Source organism: Epinephelus lanceolatus, chromosome 22 (genome assembly GCF_041903045.1).
Source record: "Epinephelus lanceolatus isolate andai-2023 chromosome 22, ASM4190304v1, whole genome shotgun sequence".
Lineage (NCBI taxonomy): Eukaryota > Metazoa > Chordata > Actinopteri > Perciformes > Serranidae > Epinephelus > Epinephelus lanceolatus.
The window spans coordinates 27,178,250-27,198,438 of record NC_135755.1 but is presented as its reverse complement, the minus strand read 5'-3'; the positions used below and the strand labels follow the sequence as shown (position 1 = coordinate 27,198,438).

Sequence of the window (20,189 nt, the reverse complement as noted above, 5' to 3'; positions counted from 1 at the left end):
TCAGTGTTTTCGTTCATAGCAGGTTGTATAATATTAGGCAAACTCTCTAAAGAGCATCTACATCGCTGTATGGAAAGTTGTCATCAGCACACAAACACGCTCAGAGATGCAAAGAGTTCATGCAATATTGTCACCATCCATTAGCGTCATATTGAGGGTGCAGTCTGTGACTTTGCATACTGAACACAGCAGTACGCTCTGAAGATGTGCATCTCATACAATTACAATGATCCAGCTGCACTGAGCATTTGTAGGAGTTGAGATTGTTACTTTGATTCAAGTCCTTTCTCCCTGCCCTGTTTACCCTCAACACCACAGACTTCAACTACAGCACAGAGTCCTGTCATCTGCAGAAGTTATCTGATGACTCTGTGATGGTTGGATGTATCAGTAATGGTGATGAAGCTGAGTACAGAGCTGTGGTGGGTGACTTTGTCACATGGTGTGAGCAGAACCATCTGCAGCTTAATGGGACAAAGACAAATGAGCTGCGTTGGTATTTGACAAGTTGGATGTGAGACCATGTTGTTTTTTTCTGGAAAGAGACATTGCTGTTGAGTTTTTCAAATGTTTATTTATGTATCTATTCATTTGCACTTTGAGCACCACAAGCCGAGTGCCATCTAGTTCCACTATATTAGAAAGAAGGCAGACATCTCTACGGCCGGTATCACCAACACTTTATAACTCACACTAAAACAATCTGGATTGATAAATAGCACTACAGGTAATGGTGGAAAATATGTATTTTTGATTTGTGGGTGAACTGTCCCTTTAAAAAAAAAATCCTGCGATATCTTGAGCTGTTAAAAAGGTATAACACTGTGTTTGTGTTTTGCCTTTTCCTTATACCATATAGATTACACTGCAGTCAAAGTAAGTTGAAACTAGATACGATTTATTCAGAGTTTAAAAATCCTTTCAGTAACCAAACAAATAAATTTCAACAATGACATCAGAAGTTTTTGTCTTTAAATGTGCTTTTAAAGTTTACAAGTGTATGGCTGGTATCCCTCTATACAGCAAAGATGGGAAGTAATAATTACAAAACATACCTGACCCTGTAATGATAGTTAAACTAGGCCTTTTGTGATGTCATACATGGCAGCCGGCCCCCTCTGTGCAGGTAGAGCAGAGGCTGCAGGTAGCTACAGCCAGCTGAAGCAGCTAAACCCATGGCTAGATACTGACACTTCAGGGTCCGAGCTGGAACTCGTCCATCCATAGGCAAGTTGATGATGACGGGGAGGTAGTTGAGCGTGAGGACAACTTGGATGACGACAATGGCGATAAAGGCTTTCTTCTTCATGGAATTCATCTCTCCCTTTTCCTTCGCCTTGCTTCCCCCAGCTTCCTTCACCTTTTCCTCCATCCTCTTCTGTCTCTGTCCCCCTTCCTTCTTCTTCTCCATCACCATTCTGTCCCCCGGTGGAGTTTTTTTTAATGTTTTGAGAACAGACAGGCTGCAGAAGGTGTCTACGGCCAGAACAGGGAGGAACACAACACACACTGTGACAGCAGAGCGGTGAACAAGGGAAACTAAAGACATGATGATTTGAATGCACCACGAGACAGCCAAATATCCCCATTTGTACTTATGCACCTTGAACCTGGAAGGAAGGGAAGAGGAGAGAGTCGAGACAGACACTGCCATTCATCATTAATATAGTTTCATGTGTTTATGGTTATTACACCAAGGTTTTACAAATAATTACACACTGATGTTGTCAACCATTCTCAACCCCAAAGCAACATCAAATTAAAAAAGAAAAGATGTATTGTTCCATCTTGTGTGTGGCTTTACCGTAGATAATGGAGGGGTCGCACCACAGCCATGTACATCTCCACACACACCAGACAGAGGAGCAGCGGCTTCATAACCAACACCAACGAAATCAGCAAAGTCACCACGACCAGCACATCGTTACTCTGCCACAGATAGTGATTTGCAAAGAATGTAGGCAAGATCAGGTAGAAGGCCAGGTGGGTGAGGGCCAGGTGGAGGGGGAAGAAGTCTGCAGGAAGGACGCCAGCAACCTTTGACCTTTAAATTTAGTAAATAAATATAAATAATAAAGAGTGAATGCCACATTAAAATCATAAAAATAGGTCTAGGCCCCTATTTTTCTTTAATCAGATCATTTGATTAAAGATGCTTTATGGCTGTACATGCTATGTCACAACATTACACCAAAACATAAGAAAACATTTACTTTTTTCTGAGGATGTGACAGATGAGCCAAATGTTTGACGGAACGCCGATGAGGGATTCAAAGCAGAAGGTGATGAAGAGGATGAGAAGGCCGGCTGAAGGTCCTCCTAATTTGCCAGCACCATCATCATAAGGATCACACTCAGACCAGAAATATGCTGCGGCTGAGGAAGAAGAGTTTACAGAGGATCCGTTCATACTGCAGAGGAAGAAGGAAATGGTCAACATTAAGCCTTTAAACTGCATATTTAAAACATGATCTTTTAATTCTTGTCATTAAAGTACAGCAAAGTAGCAAACCTGCGTAAGTTTTTCTTGCATGACAGTGTGATTTATCTACAAATGATGAACATACTGTAAAGTAGGTGTAACAAACCTTTCCATGAGAGTGGCGCTTTGAAGGCAGGGTGTGCTCCAACTGTTTGCTCAGTGTTGAGGGGTCATTTAAAAAAGCTGCTGCCCTCACGAACACTGTAGATTTGCATGAAAATGACATGAACCAGACTACAAACCACCTACAGCGTGGCCTATTATTTCCTCCTGAGACCTGAACTTTTGTTTGGTATGCATTTTTAATTTCTCCTAGCTAGTAGGACCTGATAAATATAAAAACTAAACACTGTCAGTGATAATTAAGCCCCAGTGTCTCAAATGAGACGATAATAAAGTCCCAGTGTCCTCAAACTAGTGCCTCCTGATTAACAGTGTCTTAGCTTATAACTGTTGCTAAAATTGGTCAAATTTGTTGCCATATCAAACTACAAACATAATAAATCATAAATAAACAAATTTCAACCATTAAATGTGATCTTTGGACCTTGTCCACTTTTGTGGTGGGATCGACTGCAGACTGACTTGGCAGAGATGGCTGCCATCTTGTTTTTACATGGATTAGTTCGCTACCATTAGATGGCATAAAAAAGTGTCCACCAACAAGGACAACGGGTCTACGCATAGAAATGTAATTTTAAGACAATAGAATATAGTTAAAAGTAGCTAAAATTGAATAAAACATAATAAAGGAGAAAGAAATAGCAGTGCAGACACAGTACAGTGCAGAATAGCCTACGAATAGAAGCGGAAATATGTATATTCTCACTTTCCTTATTGTGCTCAAATTCATTTAAAGAGGTACAGATACATATCGAACAACAAAAAATAATAAAACAAAATAAAAATAAAAAGACGAAAGCTTTACATTAATGCATTAAAATTTTATCATGCGAATATTTTTGTTATATTCATCATATTAGATAACACTTTGCTACATTGTTGAAATCATTGTACGGTACACAACATGTTAATTCCAATCGGATATTGACTAAAATATAGCATTACATCAAACGTATTTACTTCAACATTTCATACCAGTGGTGACAAGTGCTCTTGAACGCAGCTCTTGTGACGTCTCGCAGCGCTGCTGAATGCAGGCCTCTGATTGGCTTGCGGCTTGTGACTTGCAGCCTGAAGTGTGCTCGATTCTGTATCAGCATCTACTGCAGGGGCGGAGCTCCAGGTCTGCTCCAGTATACTCAATAGTGCAGACTCCACCCGCGCAGATACTCTCAACACCAAAACACGCGCTCCCAATCTTTCACCAAGAACTCGCGCGGAGTTTAGATCTTGTACACAGAGCTGTGGCGGGAGATGTTGAACAGTGGGAGATTGAAATATCGTTTTTTTGGTATTTAAAATAGCGTCAAAATAAAGTAGAATAGCAGAAAGAGTTTGAACAAGAAACGGCTTTGTTTGGACGACGACGCAAAGATGGAAGACTTTGGAGTATATGCGGTTTTCGGAGTGCACGGTCCGCCTCAAAGGCTGCTGAGGTAACTAACGTTACGATAAACTATGAAGGCTTTTTACCAGTAACGTTAAGGTTAGCTATTAGCTCACCTTGACACATTTTGTTTGAGAGCTTTAATGTATCTAAACTGCAGGGCGAGAGTTATTAAATAACGTTACGTAGTTGTCACCAGCTCATGTTATAAGCCATTATCAATTGCTCCTCAATGGCGCCTCTTCAAATGAGCCCTAGAGGGGGTTCGTCGAATGGCTTGTTTGCTATTGTTAAACGCATGCTACTTAAGATTTCCCATATGTATACTTGTTTTTTCTTGTAAGAGAGACCAATATTCCTTTATTTATTTGTTTTTCCAGTGCTGAAGGTTCGTGCAGGGTGTCTGTCGCAGTTCCCCCGAGTGTCCGCCAGGTGGTGCTGTTCAGCAGTGGGCCGTGGGGGGAGAGGATCTGCGTCAACGCGGAGCTCAACGATGCTGACCGGTTCCCTATCACTATCGGAAAACTGACTCCATATAACAAGTAAGCTGATTCTGACCATGTCACTATTATCACACTTTGACTGCTTACTCATATAGTAAAAGTTGACTGTGTTGTGTTATGTCTGGGCGCATTGAGCATCTGCTGTCTCCCACTGTCATCACATCTGAAGCTTTCACTGAATGCTTATGTCCTGCAGGTGCCTGTCATGGGAGCAGTGGGAAGAGGAGACCTGGACAAACAGCGTCACACTCAATGTCACTCTGGAGGGAGGAAACCTGGTAAATATAAAACAAACCCTAAGATTCTGGACTAAATGGCATGCTGGGATTAGCACAACAAATGGCTAAGAAGTGGTTATTGTGTTGTTCCAGTTCATAACCAAGCCATGACACAAAAAGAGTGGAAATATAACACTGTATTCCTTTAATTAAAACAGTCAGGGGGTAAAATCAGCTTATGTATCATGGTTAAGGTTGGACATTATATCAATATGGTAATATGAGACTAAATATCATCTTAGATTTTGAATATTGTGATGTTCTAAGTGTTGTGTTTTCCTGGTTTTAAAGGTTGTATTACAGTAAAGTGATGTTATTTCCTGAACTTACCTGACTGTTCTGGCTGTTCTATTATTTGCCCTTACTCACTTAAGTCATTATATCCCCGGTACCAGTGGTTATTTATCAAAAATATAATTTTGTAAATACTTTGTGGGGGTATCAGTAGTCAACCTTTCAACTTTGTCGCAAGATTGATTTTGTGATATTTGATTTTCTCCATATCGCCCAGACCTTAACGTGGTAGGCAAATTTGTAATATATTACAAATATTTAATAATATCACATTTATAAGTCAGTTCCTACACAAGGATTCATTTTAGTTATTCTTTTTCCTCAGGCAAAAGCAGATTGGTCAGAGCCAGAGCTCCTGTCTGTGAAGGAATACACACCAAAGGTAATCTGTGTGATAATATACTTTATATATGCTAATGCTTGTTTTGTAAATTAGCCATCTAGTTATTAAAATCCCATTTCAAAATCTGCATGAAGTATATTTAAAATGTACTATATTTATATTTAACACCCTTCAATGTAAATTTTGTTTATGAGTATTTACTTATCTAAGTTTCCTACATTTCCCACAATGCCTCTCAGCAACCCAGAATGGTCGATAACTTGTTTTTTTAGGCAACATGGTTGTGTCGCAGCATTGCATTCTGGTCTGTTGAGGCTAATGTCAGTCATGTCAAGCTTTGTGACAGCTTACCTTTCTCTCCCATTAACTCTTGGAATCATATTTCAAAAAATAAATGTTGTCTTAATGATAATTGACGCTGACTGTTGACTGTCTCAGGACACCGTGGCTCCCCTTGCAGCCCGGGAGCTCAACGGTAAGAGGAAGAGAGAGCGAGTGTCAGAGGGAGACAGCGAGGAGAGCAGGATGAAGATGAGAGGGGAGGAAGAGAACATGTGTCCAAATGGCACAGTGGAGAAGACCACGCCTGTGCGAAAGGCCAGAGGTCAAACTAAAGCGGGGCAGAAGCTATTCAGTAGTGGAGCAGATGCAACAAATATGAAGGGAACAGGTGAGAGGGGTCGCATGTTGTGTAAGGACAATTATAATATGGTAATGTCCTGATGTCGAGCATTTCTTTGTGTACTCTTTCCTCTTTCAAATCATCTTCACTCTCTCCTCTCTGTAGCAACAGGAGCAGGAGAGGCGCAGGGGACTGTGGGAAGAACGCCTCCTCAGAGTGCAGCCAGGATAAAGAGTAGGCAGGCCAAGACTCCCACACAGACTGGTGAGTGTGTGCCTACACATTACATACTATTTTAGTCATTTTTATCTTTACCTTTTGTCCTATTTATTCATCTTTCAGTCCCATAGCTGGTGCGTTGATGCACATCTTCGCCCTCCTGAGTTCATAAAATATTGTTTCCTGTATACTTAAACGTGGGGCTCTCCAAATAACAAAACTCTGGTTTTCCTGCAGCTCCATTGGCCAGCCCGTCAGGCCGCTGGGGTCAGACTGTGTGTCCCATCAACGCTCAGACAGCTATTCTGATTGGAGGACAGGGAGCCAGGATGCAGTTCTGCAAAGACCCCATGTGGAAGCTCTGCACAGGTGCGTCAGTCGTAAACAACAACAAACATTTCAGAATCTGGCCTCAGTGAGAAGTGTGTGTAAATCAGTTCCTGGTATATCAGAGTGAGTGTTTTTGTCTCTGTCCAACAGAGGACATGTCCTGGGTTGCAGCCGAGACTCTGGCAGAGGGTCCAACACCCGAGGCCAGGATCGGCCACACAGCCATCTACGACCCAGACTCGAGGCGGATCTTTGTGTTTGGAGGCTCAAAGAACAAAAAGTGGTTCAACGACGTTCACATCCTCGACACGCAGAGCTGGAAGTGGACCATGGTGGAGGTGTGTGTGTTTTGCTTGTTTTAAAGCTTGGGTAGGCAGTAACATAATATAGGATAATGTTGTGGTCCGAGAGCAAACTAGACTAGACTAAACATTGGGTGACTGTTTGAAGCGCCTGCATATGCCCGTGGTCGTCTGGTAGGGCCTTAGGACAGAGACGGAGAGCTGCAGGAGAACGGTGTATTTCTGGTTTATTTATTTTTTTACTCCTCTTTCCAGAAAACTGCATACCCCAGCTTTATCGCCACAATTTTTTGCAGCTTGTTGTTTTCTTCATGTCCTCCTCCTTCTCCTCATCTCTGGTCTCCTCCAGGCACAAGGTAAGGTTCCTCCTCTGGCCTACCACAGCTGCAGCATGTTTCGGGGGGAGCTGTTTGTGCTGGGAGGAGTGTTTCCCTGTCCAAACCCGGAGCCCGACGGCTGCAGTGACTCACTGTATATCTTCGATCCCCACCTCTCCATCTGGTACCAGCCCATTGTAACTGGCGACAAGCCCTCCCCCCGCTCAGGGTAAGATGGTTTGATCCAAATGTCATCTCAGCATGTCTGGCTGGCAGTCCTTTTTTTCACACACACATTTTCTCCATGTCTTATCCTCCCTCTTCATTTCCCTTTCAGCCACTCTGCGTGTGTGATGCAGGAGAGGAAGATCTATGTGTTTGGTGGATGGGACACTCCCGTCTGCTACAATGACATGTACATGTTGGACCTCGGTAAGCCACACATCAGCAGGTTTTTATGGGAACTTTTATGGATACACACAAGGCACATGTATCTGGATAGAGTTGAAAATAAACCACATGCATATTAAAATTAAAATGCTTTTGTTATTGTTAGGTCTGATGGAGTTTTCTGCTGTGAAAACATCTGGGAAAGCGCCCTCTCCTCGAAGGTACTCAACAAAACACACAAACGCTCCCAGCTAAAAGTTGATATTAAACCTCTGTATCAAACAAAATGTATCAGAGGCGCTGATTTAAAAACTGTCAGTAAACAAAACTATTGAATGTCTGGTCAGATTCATTATGTAATTTTTATATGATGCGTGTGTTCCAGCTGGCATGGCAGTGCCGTGCTCTCAGACACAAAGTTCCTGATCCACGGAGGTTACAACGGAAACAATGCTCTCAGTGACACCTTCATCTTTGACATAGGTGAGAGGCAGCTCATGATTACATGCACATACACACGTACATAAAATACAACCAAAAGGAAAGATTTCCGGGAGAAATACTGGTTAACATTAAAGTGGAACTCCTCTCATTTTCAGAATCCATACATGTTATTCCTCTGGTCTAAGACAGTCCAAATATTCAAAACCAAGAGTGCTAAAACTCGGAGCTCGAAAACTGGAGCTGCTCTGTAGACAAGTGTCAGAAAAAATGCTATAGATGACCCTTAGAGCCTGTTTGCACCTGGTATCAACATGTATTTTGGTGATCCAAACACAAGTGGACAGCTGAGACACGTCACCGTTCCCACCTGTGTCTATCATGCGTCTTGAACTGACTACTTGCTATTCATGTTATCAGTTTTGTCAGTGCAGTTGTAGATATATCTGTCAGTAGAATCCAACATGTCTCCTTCAGTAAGACAAAACAATGGACGGTCATGCAACACTTGGACCAACTTGTCGTAAAATGGGCAAGTTATAATCATCGCATCTTGTCACCAAAACAACCAGAATGTCCAGCATGTAGACGCATCAGGACGCATTAGTGTTAACACTGCAAAAGTTTGTAGTCAAATGCGTCCCCCCAACCTCAGCAGGTGGTTTGAGAGATCAGATCACAGTGCGTCTCAATGGTTGTTGTTATTGTCTGTCCACTTGTAGTCTGAGTGGGCGGAAGTTCGCTGCATAGATCAGCCTCTCATTGGGCGGAACGAGCCACCCGCTGAAGTCCCGCCCTACCACCTCCGGTTGTGTAGCAGTTTTCAAGCGCACCGTTACTGTGGCACTGCCAAGAACGATTGTGATTGGTTGAAAGAAATAAAAAAAGCCGGGGCGTTTTTTCTCCAATCTTAAAGTGAGAGTCGGTGCAGCCAGACCTTTCTTTTCTTGAGAAAGGTCTGGTGAGCGAGACTAGCCCACTTGTGATCAGATCACCCAAGATGCATGTTAATACCAGGTATAAACAGGCCTTGAGAGCGCCCATGGGAAAGTTCTGAGTACATGGGAACATTGTCTGTCTCACAACTGAGAGCACTACAATAGAATAAAGCTCATTTGTGTCCACAAAATCAGTCTCCCAATCATTGTCCACGGAGCAGCTCCAGAATTTATACCTATGACATCACAAGTTTGAGACTAAATTCTCTGGTTTCTGGCTTGAAGAGAGTTGAAATACTGATTGAACTTTACAAGGTACTGGAAGTAATATATATGGAATTCTTCATTTGGGTGGTGTTCCCCTTTAACAGATCAAAGTACGTACAAGTAGTCGCCTGTCTTTTGAACTGTGGAATCAAAGGTTTTCTCGCAGCGAGCTCTGTAAGTAATAGGGACAGATACGTTTCATTATCCATTAATCTGTCCGTTATTTCTCAGTTAATCCTGCAGTCTTTGAAATATCATGACATTGAGAAACTGTGACAGACATTTTAGATTATATCAGATTAGATTAGATTTTATTGTCATTGCCTGAGAGTACAGGTACTGAGACAACAAAACGCATTTCCCGGAGTCTAAAGTGATGTCTTCAGGTTTCTTTTTTTGTCAGAGCAACACTTCAAAACCCCAAAATACTTTAATTAACAGCGGTGAGAAAAATGGTAAAACAGCAGATCCTTACGTTTGAGTAACTGTAACTGGAAGCAGCAGTTGTTTGCTATTTTTTCTGTTCATTAAAATACATATTCAGTTGATCAGCTAATTGTTTCAGCACTTATTACTCTCAATTTCTCAATCTGATAGTAGAAAAATATCAAAAGAATGTGTTAATTTACAGAAATTACACAGTGAATATGGCCATAATCCCTTTTGTTTTCGTTTCATTGGTTTAGACACCAACAGCTGGACAGAGGTGACGCTCCCTCAGCTCTCCGTCCCCAGGGCAGGGCACTCCATCATCACCATGGAGACAGCCAGTCTCCACCAACGTTTCTCAGGGGAGGATGAAGACGTGGATATGGACGCCGGCTCTGTCAGCAGAACCCTGCTGGTGTTCGGAGGCGGAGACAACGAGGGCAACTTCTACTCCGACCTGACGACTGTCGCTGTGGAGGAACTGCTCGGCGCTATTTAGAGAGAGTGAGTCAGAGGTGAATCCTCACTCCCTGACTGGATGTGAAGCTATTTTAACACCCCCACAGATCCTTTATTATTTATATTCCTATAGTTTGTCTTTGTTTCTGTTTTTTCGCATGAGCTCTCTCTTCTTTATTTTGTGGTTTTTAAAGGTTTTTAAGGTCTATAATTTGGGCATTTCTTCAGATCTTCAAAGTTTAACTGTCGTTTCCAAGGAGTGCGTAACAGGAAGATTTTTGGCAAACTCGAGAGAAAAGAGATTCCTCATTCTCCTCTTGTGGTTACAATGATCTTGATTAAAAACATCAAACATTTCAGATTATTTAGTAATCAAGGACAGCAGTCAATTTTTTATGTACATAGTTTCAAGGTTTTCAACTTCTTCCTCGGATAAAATGTATATTTTTATTTTTGAATCATGAGTATTATGGGCTTTCAGTAGCCCTGATACTTCAATTCATGTTTCCGTGCTGTTCATTTGCACTTGGCTTCTATCTTTACATAATAAACATTTGATTTTCATGTTGTATTTTAAGCATAATCTTCTTTCATTTGTTTTTCTGCTCAGTTGCATCTATAAAGAAAGTAGGCCACATGCACAGAGACCTGAGTTAAACCCAACTTCGACAACCTTTTTCCATTTGCAGAATAATTAACCCACCTTTTTAGTCTGACATAAGATGGTGAAGTATACTTTATACCAAGTCGTGTCAAACTGATGCAATTTAAATGAGGTTCGACACTTTAAACGGAAAGGCCGATGAGTAACATCTCTGCTGGCCCGGTAACTCAACACTAACACGGGCTAATGTCAGACTAGCAGAGCAACACTGATGCTATCTTCAAAGAGCCAGAGCTAAATGGAGACATTTTAATAAAAGATTAGAGCAGCTTGAGAGGGATTATCTTCTTTTCTGCTGAATAGCTGATAATGGTGTCATGATGTGACTGTTTTTTACCTTTTAATATTTTCATTGGATTATACAGCCAACCTCTCACACAAGTCAGTTAATGCCGAGTCATTTAATGCACAAACTAGCGGTACATTAAGTGTTTCCATGTTTGGTCGTCCCCCAGAGCAGAAATCATAATGGAAACTTGGTCCCCCAAAAAACATGAGGGGTTAAAACATTCTACAGTTAAACACCTAAAGGGTAAAATAAGTATTTTTCAGTCTGTAGCCTATTTTGGTGTCTAAGTGACAAATGGGAACAACAACCTTTGAAACTGGTCCTTTACTGAGCAAGAGGGCTGCAGCCACAAAACGGGCTGCAGTTTAATTCTTCAGGGTATCAACTTCCTTGTTTTTGCCACTGACAGACTCAGATTATTATTCTAAGTGTCTGACAACATTATGAAAAAGATCCTTACAGAGACAGACCTTTTTTAAAGAGTAAGATCCTTTCCATTTAACTCGAAACAGCCCCAACTTCACCATTGCCAAACCCATCAGACTCCATTTTAAAAAACAAGAATTTTAGCGCCTGTAGAGGCAGCATGTTTTCACACCTAGCTGGGTGAGTTAAGGATTTATTTCATCCAAACCAGACTTGATGATTGTGGGAACAGTGGAAAGACATACCAAGACAGTGTTTGTGAGTTTATTTTGTTTCTGTTGACTTTGAAAGAAGTGTGTTGTACGATGGGAAAATTACTATTTATTTAACTGGAGTCTGGTGTGTTTGACAATGGCGTTTTTTGGTGCTGTTTCTGGGTAAATAAAGAGGATCTTACTCTTTTAAAAAAAACTATCTTTGTAGGTATCATTATCATACTGTTGTCAGACACTTAAAGCAACAATCTGAGCCTGTCAGTGGCAAAAACAAGCACTTTTAGTAGATGTAAATTGATGGTGCACACATGCCCCAAATGGTTACATTGCAGCCAGTTTCACTGCTAAATACTGGACCAATCTCAAAAATGTTTTTTCATGGTCTCTTAGACATTAAAAAAAATGAAACAGGGGTCAGGTTGAAAAATACCAAACTTACCCTTTAAGATCTAATGAACGAAAAATGTGTTTTAAAAAAGTAGAATACATTAATAGTGTCTACACTACACAGTGTAGCATGAAAAAACAAAGGTGCTAAAAGTATGGGAGATGTATGTATGGTATTAAGACAATAAACACATAGTGTGGAGGTAAAGAAGTTATACATTTTATAATAGGGAAACTGTACTTGAGGGAGTGGGAGATTCAGTATGATTGAATTTTACCACTCTCAGAAAACAACAGAAATATAGTGTTTTGAGTCTTCCTAGAAAGACATATGCCATCTGGTGCTAATGGCAGTGATAAAATACAAAAGTTCTGAGACAGATTGTGCTTAAATGTTTAGTTTGTTGACTTTATAATCATTTATTGACTTACGAGGAAACCATCACTCCATCAATCTATCAGTCTTCACTGCAGTCTGTTGTGTGAGGATAAGAATGATCATCATCATGCAGAGCGAGCCCTGCAGCCATGAAGTGACTGTGACCTCTTTTACCTCACAGAGACCAAGCAAGGTCACATTTATATGTGACGTCTGTGAAAAACAGAATTTAGCCTACAAGGCAAACTGAAGCTTGACACAAGAACCCACAGACGACAGATATATACTTGCTGCTTTGTTGTGGCGAATGATTCTGCAGCTTTTTTTGGGCATCTTATGAGAAAACAGACTGTTGGAGACCGCAAAGCTGGTTTCACCTACTCTGTGGCATTTCCTCTGGTGATACAAAGGAAGGCCTGGTTTCCAAAAAAGGTTCCAATCGAAAACAAAATCAGTTTCCTCATTTCCCTTCATGAGTTGTTGAGTACAGGCCCTTTTTCCACTTGATTCTTTCACTGCAAATGATAAAATATGCAATGCTCTTAATGGGCTACAAAACAACTTGTCATTACTTACTTATTAGTTCTCTTATTACTTATTAAATACATCATGTTGTGTGATCTGTGATTGTAGCAGTCTGTACAGATTCAGCCAAAATTTGGGCTTGCTTCTTTTCCACTAATTTTTCCCATGCTGTCTGTCAGCACCAAATAAATTTACTTGAATTTAAGGAAGGATTTTCACCTCTTTAGTCAGTTAGGCCATGAATTAGCCAAAAGAAAGATACTTTGTACGCTCACTAATGTGACATTTCTTTGTGTCCTCTCCTCTCTTCCACTTCTCTTTATTGTTTCCTCTTCTGTAATCATGTCCAGTACATTTTATCTCACTAGGTTACAATGCAATTGTACATCAGAGCATACTGTAGGCACAACCCAATAGCCAGGATAATGGTGGCATTGTATGTTACTGCAAACCATAGATATGTTACATTTGTGTTTCATATGTAGTGAATATGTTGTACAGTGGTCTGCATCTCACCTAGGTGTCACACCATTCATCCCCTCCTCCTTCTGATGAGAAACTCAGCTCACACACATGTAATCTGAAGTACACCATTTCAGTAATGTTGATATGAAACGTACAAATGTATTATATCCATGGTTTGCATAAATGTACATTTTATTCTCACCACTGGGCTGATGATTAAAGATTAGATTATTCCAGTGTTCCTTAAATGATATCTCCATGAATGATCTGGACCAGCGATATCAAGTGTCCTTCATATTGATGATGTAGGCAATATTGTGTAGTCTTGCCCAAAAGCAGTGGTTCCTATCATTTTGTCTGACTAACCCTGTCAGCCCTGTCAAATAAGTTCAAGCACCCCTTATCGTCATCTTCCAACTGTTCTCATTTAAGTGGACGTTACACCGGAGGTCATTTAACACTATAAATCATATAAAAGAAGACATACAAAACATTTTCACACCTGACAAAGTGATTGTGGAATGGTTAATGTCTTGTTTGGTCAAGCTTGTATTTATACTGTTGCAGACGACATTTTAACCTGTATTAATACTTCATTTTGACTCCTCTGCTAATTTCAACCACTTTTAACCACAGCAGGTGGTGTACGAGTGTAATAGCTGACTCAGGGTGATGGCTTTCCTGTACAGCCAACCTGTTGCTGGCGGTTATTGTGACAATAAATCTACTTAAGATTGTCAGTAGAAACGATTATTGCAAATCAGACATTATGACTACTTTATGGCGATGTATGATTTATGGTCCACCTACACAGGTGTTCTCACTTTATTTACCTGATAAGTCCTGTCCTTGATTGACATATCTGACCCCCTGATAAGTTTATTACACTGTTATCATTCTTATTGGTTCATGCATTTTGATGACAGGATGTAAATTCAACACAGCTCTAACCACCTTCAACTGGAGCAGAAGTCTGATTAGACTGAAAAATTAAATTAAAACTACCTGTGTGGGTGAGGATAAATGTGATAAAGTGCTTTAATTTGTGTGCCAAAAGTAGACATTCCTGATATAATTTATTAGCTTGATATGAAATTACATATAATGTTGCACCTCTGATATACTGTACATCTACAAATACATGCAATTACAGTAGGTCCAACTCTATAAATTGACTGCCATGGTCAGAATTAGATTTTAATTTATTTTTATTGAGGATTAAATGGACCAAAAAAAAAAAAGGCAACGCTGTAAAAATAATAAGATGGAGCCTTTTCTGCAATAAAAACCTCTTTGTGGACTCCTCAGTAATTAAGTATCTTTATACACAAAAATTTGGTCTGATGAGTTTGGGAGTAATATGCCTTTACAATATGTCACTAGTCAAAAAAAGATCAGAAAAGAATATATATATTTGTGCTCATTTCTGATGCAAATAAATGCATATGTTTCTTTTGAGAATTGCTGTAATTACTTCCAAACTCTGTTCAATAAATACCTCAGTGAGAGTGAAATCACTGGTAACAACTGGGTAGTTTATGCTCCAATGCATTTAGATCACACGTGTGACAACGTGACAGAGAATTGATTTGAATGCAGTTTCAGTCTGATGTCACTGTAATGAAGATCTGCATGTTACCACAGAGTGAACTAGATTCATGTCGAGATGAACGGAAATGCAAAGAAAAAAAAGGCTGGAGAGACAGCCTGACAGTGATGTATCAACAGTCTGGTGATGCGTGTAGGATGCCAGCCTCTACAGAGAAAATTATTGGCTACGTATTAAAAATAACTGTCATTACAGCCTCAATCTGGCCAGATACAGTTGGCAGCCTGAAATAGGAGACTGGAGATAAAAAGGCTGATATGTTTTTTAATGTGCATCCAATGAGACTTAAAAATACCCTCAAATCATCTACACTTCAACCTCCTGCTCAGAGTGTCATTTATTTTTTGAAGCAAAAGTATGGCAGCCAAAAAAATGCATTTTCAGTCAAATCTTTATGGGACACAGCAGGAATTTAGATAGATAGATAGATAGATAGATAGATAGATAGATAGATAGATAGACTGCTCACTGTAATATACTGAGATATCCTGCAGATGGCGGCACTTCAGCACATTTCCCCCAGCAACAAAGTCAAACAACTCATAAAAATCTGTACAAAAAAAGAAAAAAGAAAAGAAAAGTAGAGTCATTGAGTTCATATGGTATATAATTTTGTGAATTATAATTAACATTTTTCACAAAGTGCTTGACACAAAATACTGTACTATATGGGGGACATCCGCTGTCCTGTGATCTGCTGTCAAATTGGAAATGCTCCAATAACGTGAAAAAGAAAAAAAAAAGGACATGCTGCCAAGTTAGTTGGATTGGTGTGAGTGTATACTGATTGATAAGTTACAAGAAAGGCCCCGTGATTCCCTCTGGTACAGTAAGTAGGCTATTAATTATAAGAATACACTTTTTTTGCCCTGAAAACCGAGGTGTTTGTCTCCTGTAGCAGTGGACGCACCCCTGTGTACACTCCCTCCATCATCAGGGATGTGATTTTTCCCTTGATTCATCGGGAAATCCTGCCAGTTGGATGCTCTCCCGGTCATTACTAACAAGCCTCTCATACCCCTTCATTTCCTGATTTCTTTTTTATTTTCCCCATAACATCCTTGCATTGTGCGAATGGTGAATATTTGGTATTGTGACTGGTCTCCGCAGACCTCCTGATTGACAGAGTTCAGGCATAACCACTTCCAAAGGCAGCCATGTTAGCTTCATCAGTCCATGGCTGTTGCTAAGTAACTTGAGAAGGTCTATGCCGGCTGTCGGTATCTCACAGTCACATGTATGGGTACATATTTACAAATGGCACTTGATTTCTAGACCCATAATTCAGCCACATCAGAGTATAGTTTAATAATTGGGCACTGGCCTTCAGATAAATTCAGATAAAGCGGATGGGTATAGTGGAGAAGGAAATTATATTTTACATTAAAATTCTGTCTGGTTTACAAAAGAAGGAGGAATTTTATGGAGTAACGATTAAACTACTGTTCAACCAGAGGATCTCCAGTGTCAACAAGGGTCATCCTGCCTGTGAGCAAGGCATTATATCACCACAAGCTCATTGGTGTGCTGCTCTGGGTTTGGACCATAAACGTTGTACTGTGATATAAAACTGTGGCCTCATGAATGACTTTAAAAAACAGACAAGGTCAGCTACCTCTTGGTTATTTTGCACTGACATGACCTAGGTTGCTCCAACTGATGTGTAAAGGACTGGAATCCCCTGAGGGAAAAATACGTGTGTGACAGGTGAAAGGAAATATAGGGATGTGACTCTGTTGTAAAAATATCTGGCAGCTGCAGAACTGGAGCGTACAGAGAGATACAGAGGGGGTAAAAGAGGATATGTGTGCATACCAGTGTTTGTAATTTAAACTAATCTTAACAGATTTGAGCTGCTGGTGTTGTTGGGGATTGTAGTTTCCATGAAAGAATATGGGATTTTCTGTGTGCCCCTGAAATTATTGGCGTCTTTCACACCACTAGAAACAATGATGCTTTGTGTAATAAAAAAAAGTCATCAGACATCATTTGTCACATTTATTACAGTAACAGTTTTTACTACATACTGACTACTGCTGAAATTTAAAACATAAATAAATTGGCAAAACTTATTGGATTATTTAAACATTGTAGGTTCGTTTCATCTGTTCAGCAGCCCTGGAGGTTTTCATTATGTTTCTTTTCCCTACATTTGACCTTTTTTTTGTAATTGAATTTATTTTTACATCATTATTATATAATGAAATGCATTTTCTATAATATATAGAGTTAAAATCTGGAATGTTAATGCCCCACATATTCAGTAAAGTTTCCTTATTACGTCAGCTAGCCCACGTAAAGTCTGTGTTAAGTGTCAATCATTTATGTTGTGCTGCATGTGTAATTGACAATAGTAGCTTTCATTTGTTGCATATTCATAGATTATACTGTATAGCTGTACTTGCTTGTGATAAATCATGTCTTAGAGTAGGAAATTAGTTTTCAAATTGAGGGGTGGATCTCTCAGCAGATTTGTTTCTCCCAATGTTGACTGTTTTTTATAATAAACATGAATGCATTATCAACTTGTGTGAGGGCTCCGGGGCCCCTCTACAAGTTAGGGTCAAAGATTATAAAATAATGTAGGATCTTGACCATATGGTAGCCTACTTAAGTGGTGCAAATTTGCAAGTGATCATATTACCGAAAAGCAACTGACACACAAGTGAATGTGGGGCTTTTGGGGCCCCTGGGGGCCTATCTTCGTTAAGCTACATAGACAGTTCCCTGCACCTGCCATTTACCAGCCTGAAGGAATCGCGGTCACCAGTAAAGGCTCGGAAAAAACCGAGTAGAGCCGAACGCTGAACGAACCCCCTCCCACTCCAAGCCTCCTCTTTCAGTCGTGGTGCAAGCAGCCATGTTGCCGCGAGCTTGTTCCGGTATCAGGGCAGGATCGTGCGCATAGACTGCAATCGGGCGCAGCTCCTCGCCTCTCTCCCCCTGTCGCCCGTGACACGCACCTCCTAACGAGAAAACCCCAGTTTACCGATAATGGATTTTACAACTTGATGATTCCCTCTTCAGTCGGCTGGTGTCGGGAATAATAGGAGTCGGTGTACCGACAGGACGAACTGGTATATCGCCACACTGCAGTGCAGCACTGTTGAACGACCTTATTCCAATCACGCAACACAAGGAAGAGCGCCGGTGATTTCCGTGGATTTTGAGTTTTGTGGGTTGCTCTGTGGCAGTCACCGCCACTGCGGCCGCAGGAGGATAAGCTAACTAGCTAGCTTTGCCTCCAAAGAAACACTGAATTAACGTTAGCTAGCTACATGGGCTAATATTGGTCAGCCAGTTAGCTAGCGCAACAGATTAATTCGTGTTTCTCATCTGCCATGTGACCATTTTACATGGTGCTGCTTTTATTTTTTGGATACCCTACCCTGGATATCTCGCTGGGAACATTTTGAATTGTTTTGTGTGAGTTGGGAAGGTCGAGACCTCGCCGGGAATAACTTTGGCCTGAAAGTTTGCAGACCCCGGACCTGGTTTCAAATCTGAAAGGAAACATCTCTGCCACAAAAGGAGAAAACCAAGCGTCGACACTTCGTTATGAAAACGACGCTGGATAAATTTTTTTTATAGATTTCGGCGACAGTCGGGGCTTCCTCAGACGTTTGTTAGCAGCCGTACAGGTTAGCATGCTAGCCACCTAATTGAACCTTGTCTTGTTCAACACAACCATTGCCCCAACTTTTCTTCAAGCTAGCCCAAGTCGCTAGCTGGCCAAAACGTCAGAGCATCAGGTTGGTAGCTAGCTCGCCGGTCACCATCGACATTGATAAATGTTAATTAGGAAGTGAATGTCTTCACATCAAGACCGAAGCTAAGAGGACATTTTGCTTTTTCCCGTTTTGTGCTTGTTGACAAACATGGGACGTGCGGTTGCTGCTAGCTAGTTTCTAGCTAGCTGGCTAACTCGGCTAGCCGCTGATGTGGGATTCAACTTGTTGATTCACGGGCTATCTGTCGTGCTGCTAGCTGGCTAGCACTGGACATCCGTTGGAAATTTTCCTCCACCATCAGCTAGACCGATTTTAAATGCACAATAGACACTGAATAATCGTTTTTGTTTCACTGTTCCTCTCCCCCCTTTTTTGGCAACTTCAAGTCTTTCAAAAATGTCAACAAGGCCCCCACTGGTGCAAGTTATTGAAAATTCGACCGGGCAGGTAAGAACCTAAGATATCTACTCCAAATAATGTTATTTCTATATACACATAAATCTCATTTAGTATGAAATACTTAATGCTTTGGATAGAGGCCCTGTTTGGCCCTCCACAGTCTCTGGTTGTCTCTTAGCTTTTTCCTCTGTCTCTGTTGTCTTTGCCACACAGCAGTGATTCACCAGCTTGCCTACGCACTCACACTGGATTTCCCACTCTTTGCAGAATAGGAGAATAAATTTAGGTCTCTGTTTAGTCTGTGTGTTAGGGCATGTCCTCCTGCTTGACTTCTCAGTACTTTGACCTGTTGCAATACAGACAACCCTGTCAGACAGTTTCACATGAATGCCATTGACAGCACAGGAGCCGAGCATCCACGAATCAGCCATATGCATGATTATTTTAACCATAGTACATGTGTGACACGTGTTATTTATGCACCTTTAGCTGTTGGAAACATCGATAATCCATTGTAAAGTCACAAAATCATTAAATGGTGTCTGAGAAATTCTCTTTTCCTAAGAGAGAAGAAGGTTGTCTTTTGTTGCAGTCTTGATACCTTATGTGGGTTTGTTTAAAAATACAATATTGATTTGACCTCTGAAGTGCAAGCACGGCCTTAAAATCCCCTCCAATGATGATCTCTTGGGAGAAAAAAGTTGTATTGTGTTTGAGCAGGACAATCTTGACATGGGAACCTTGAATATATCACAAAGCTGCAAGTACTTGCTGATTGTTGTTGTGCACAAGAGTCATTGGTGGCTGTTTATTGGAAGACAACAGGCTTTCAAAGTTTTTGGTGCTAATGCAATTTGTTAGAAACAATACAAATCAATCATTGATTAGTTAATAAGCTGTGCGTGAAGGGCTCCAGAGCACTCCTGGAACAGATATAGATTTAAATTTATATATGAAGTTGGAATTGTTATTTCTG

At 40.7% G+C, this 20,189-nt stretch overlaps 2 protein-coding genes across 13 annotated transcripts in view; both read left to right on the top strand.

Annotated features, from left to right (window-relative positions):
• The first annotated feature begins 3,832 nt into the window (after positions 1–3,832).
• krcp (kelch repeat-containing protein) lies at positions 3,833–10,695 on the top strand. The gene is made up of 13 exons (XM_033651959.2): positions 3,833–4,041; positions 4,373–4,534; positions 4,692–4,773; positions 5,393–5,449; positions 5,849–6,080; positions 6,198–6,296; positions 6,489–6,620; positions 6,732–6,919; positions 7,233–7,429; positions 7,538–7,632; positions 7,757–7,811; positions 7,976–8,073; positions 9,923–10,695. The coding sequence occupies exons 1-13, from the start codon at positions 3,980–3,982 to the stop codon at positions 10,162–10,164; spliced, it is 1,701 nt and encodes a 566-aa protein (XP_033507850.1). The 5' UTR covers positions 3,833–3,979; the 3' UTR covers positions 10,165–10,695.
• A 7,236-nt stretch (positions 10,696–17,931) lies between these two features.
• The window catches only part of mark2b (MAP/microtubule affinity-regulating kinase 2b), a 66,944-nt gene continuing 64,686 nt past the window's right edge, over positions 17,932–20,189 (top strand). For all 12 annotated transcript variants that reach the window (XM_033609708.2, XM_033609697.2, XM_033609701.2 and 9 more), the window contains exon 1: positions 17,932–19,261. In XM_033609708.2, the coding sequence (XP_033465599.1) occupies positions 19,211–19,261 (51 nt within the window). In that variant the 5' untranslated portion in view covers positions 17,932–19,210. The remainder of the gene's footprint in view (positions 19,262–20,189) is intronic.

Excerpts from the sequence above, each read along its gene's own strand:
- krcp (XM_033651959.2), top strand. The coding sequence starts at position 3,980 with ATGGAAGACTTTGGAGTATATGCGGTTTTCGGAGTGCACGGTCCGCCT. Across the intron at positions 6,621-6,731 it reads CATGTGGAAGCTCTGCACAG|AGGACATGTCCTGGGTTGCA; the intron begins GTGCGTCAGTCG and ends TCTGTCCAACAG. Across the intron at positions 7,812-7,975 it reads AAAGCGCCCTCTCCTCGAAG|CTGGCATGGCAGTGCCGTGC; the intron begins GTACTCAACAAA and ends CGTGTGTTCCAG.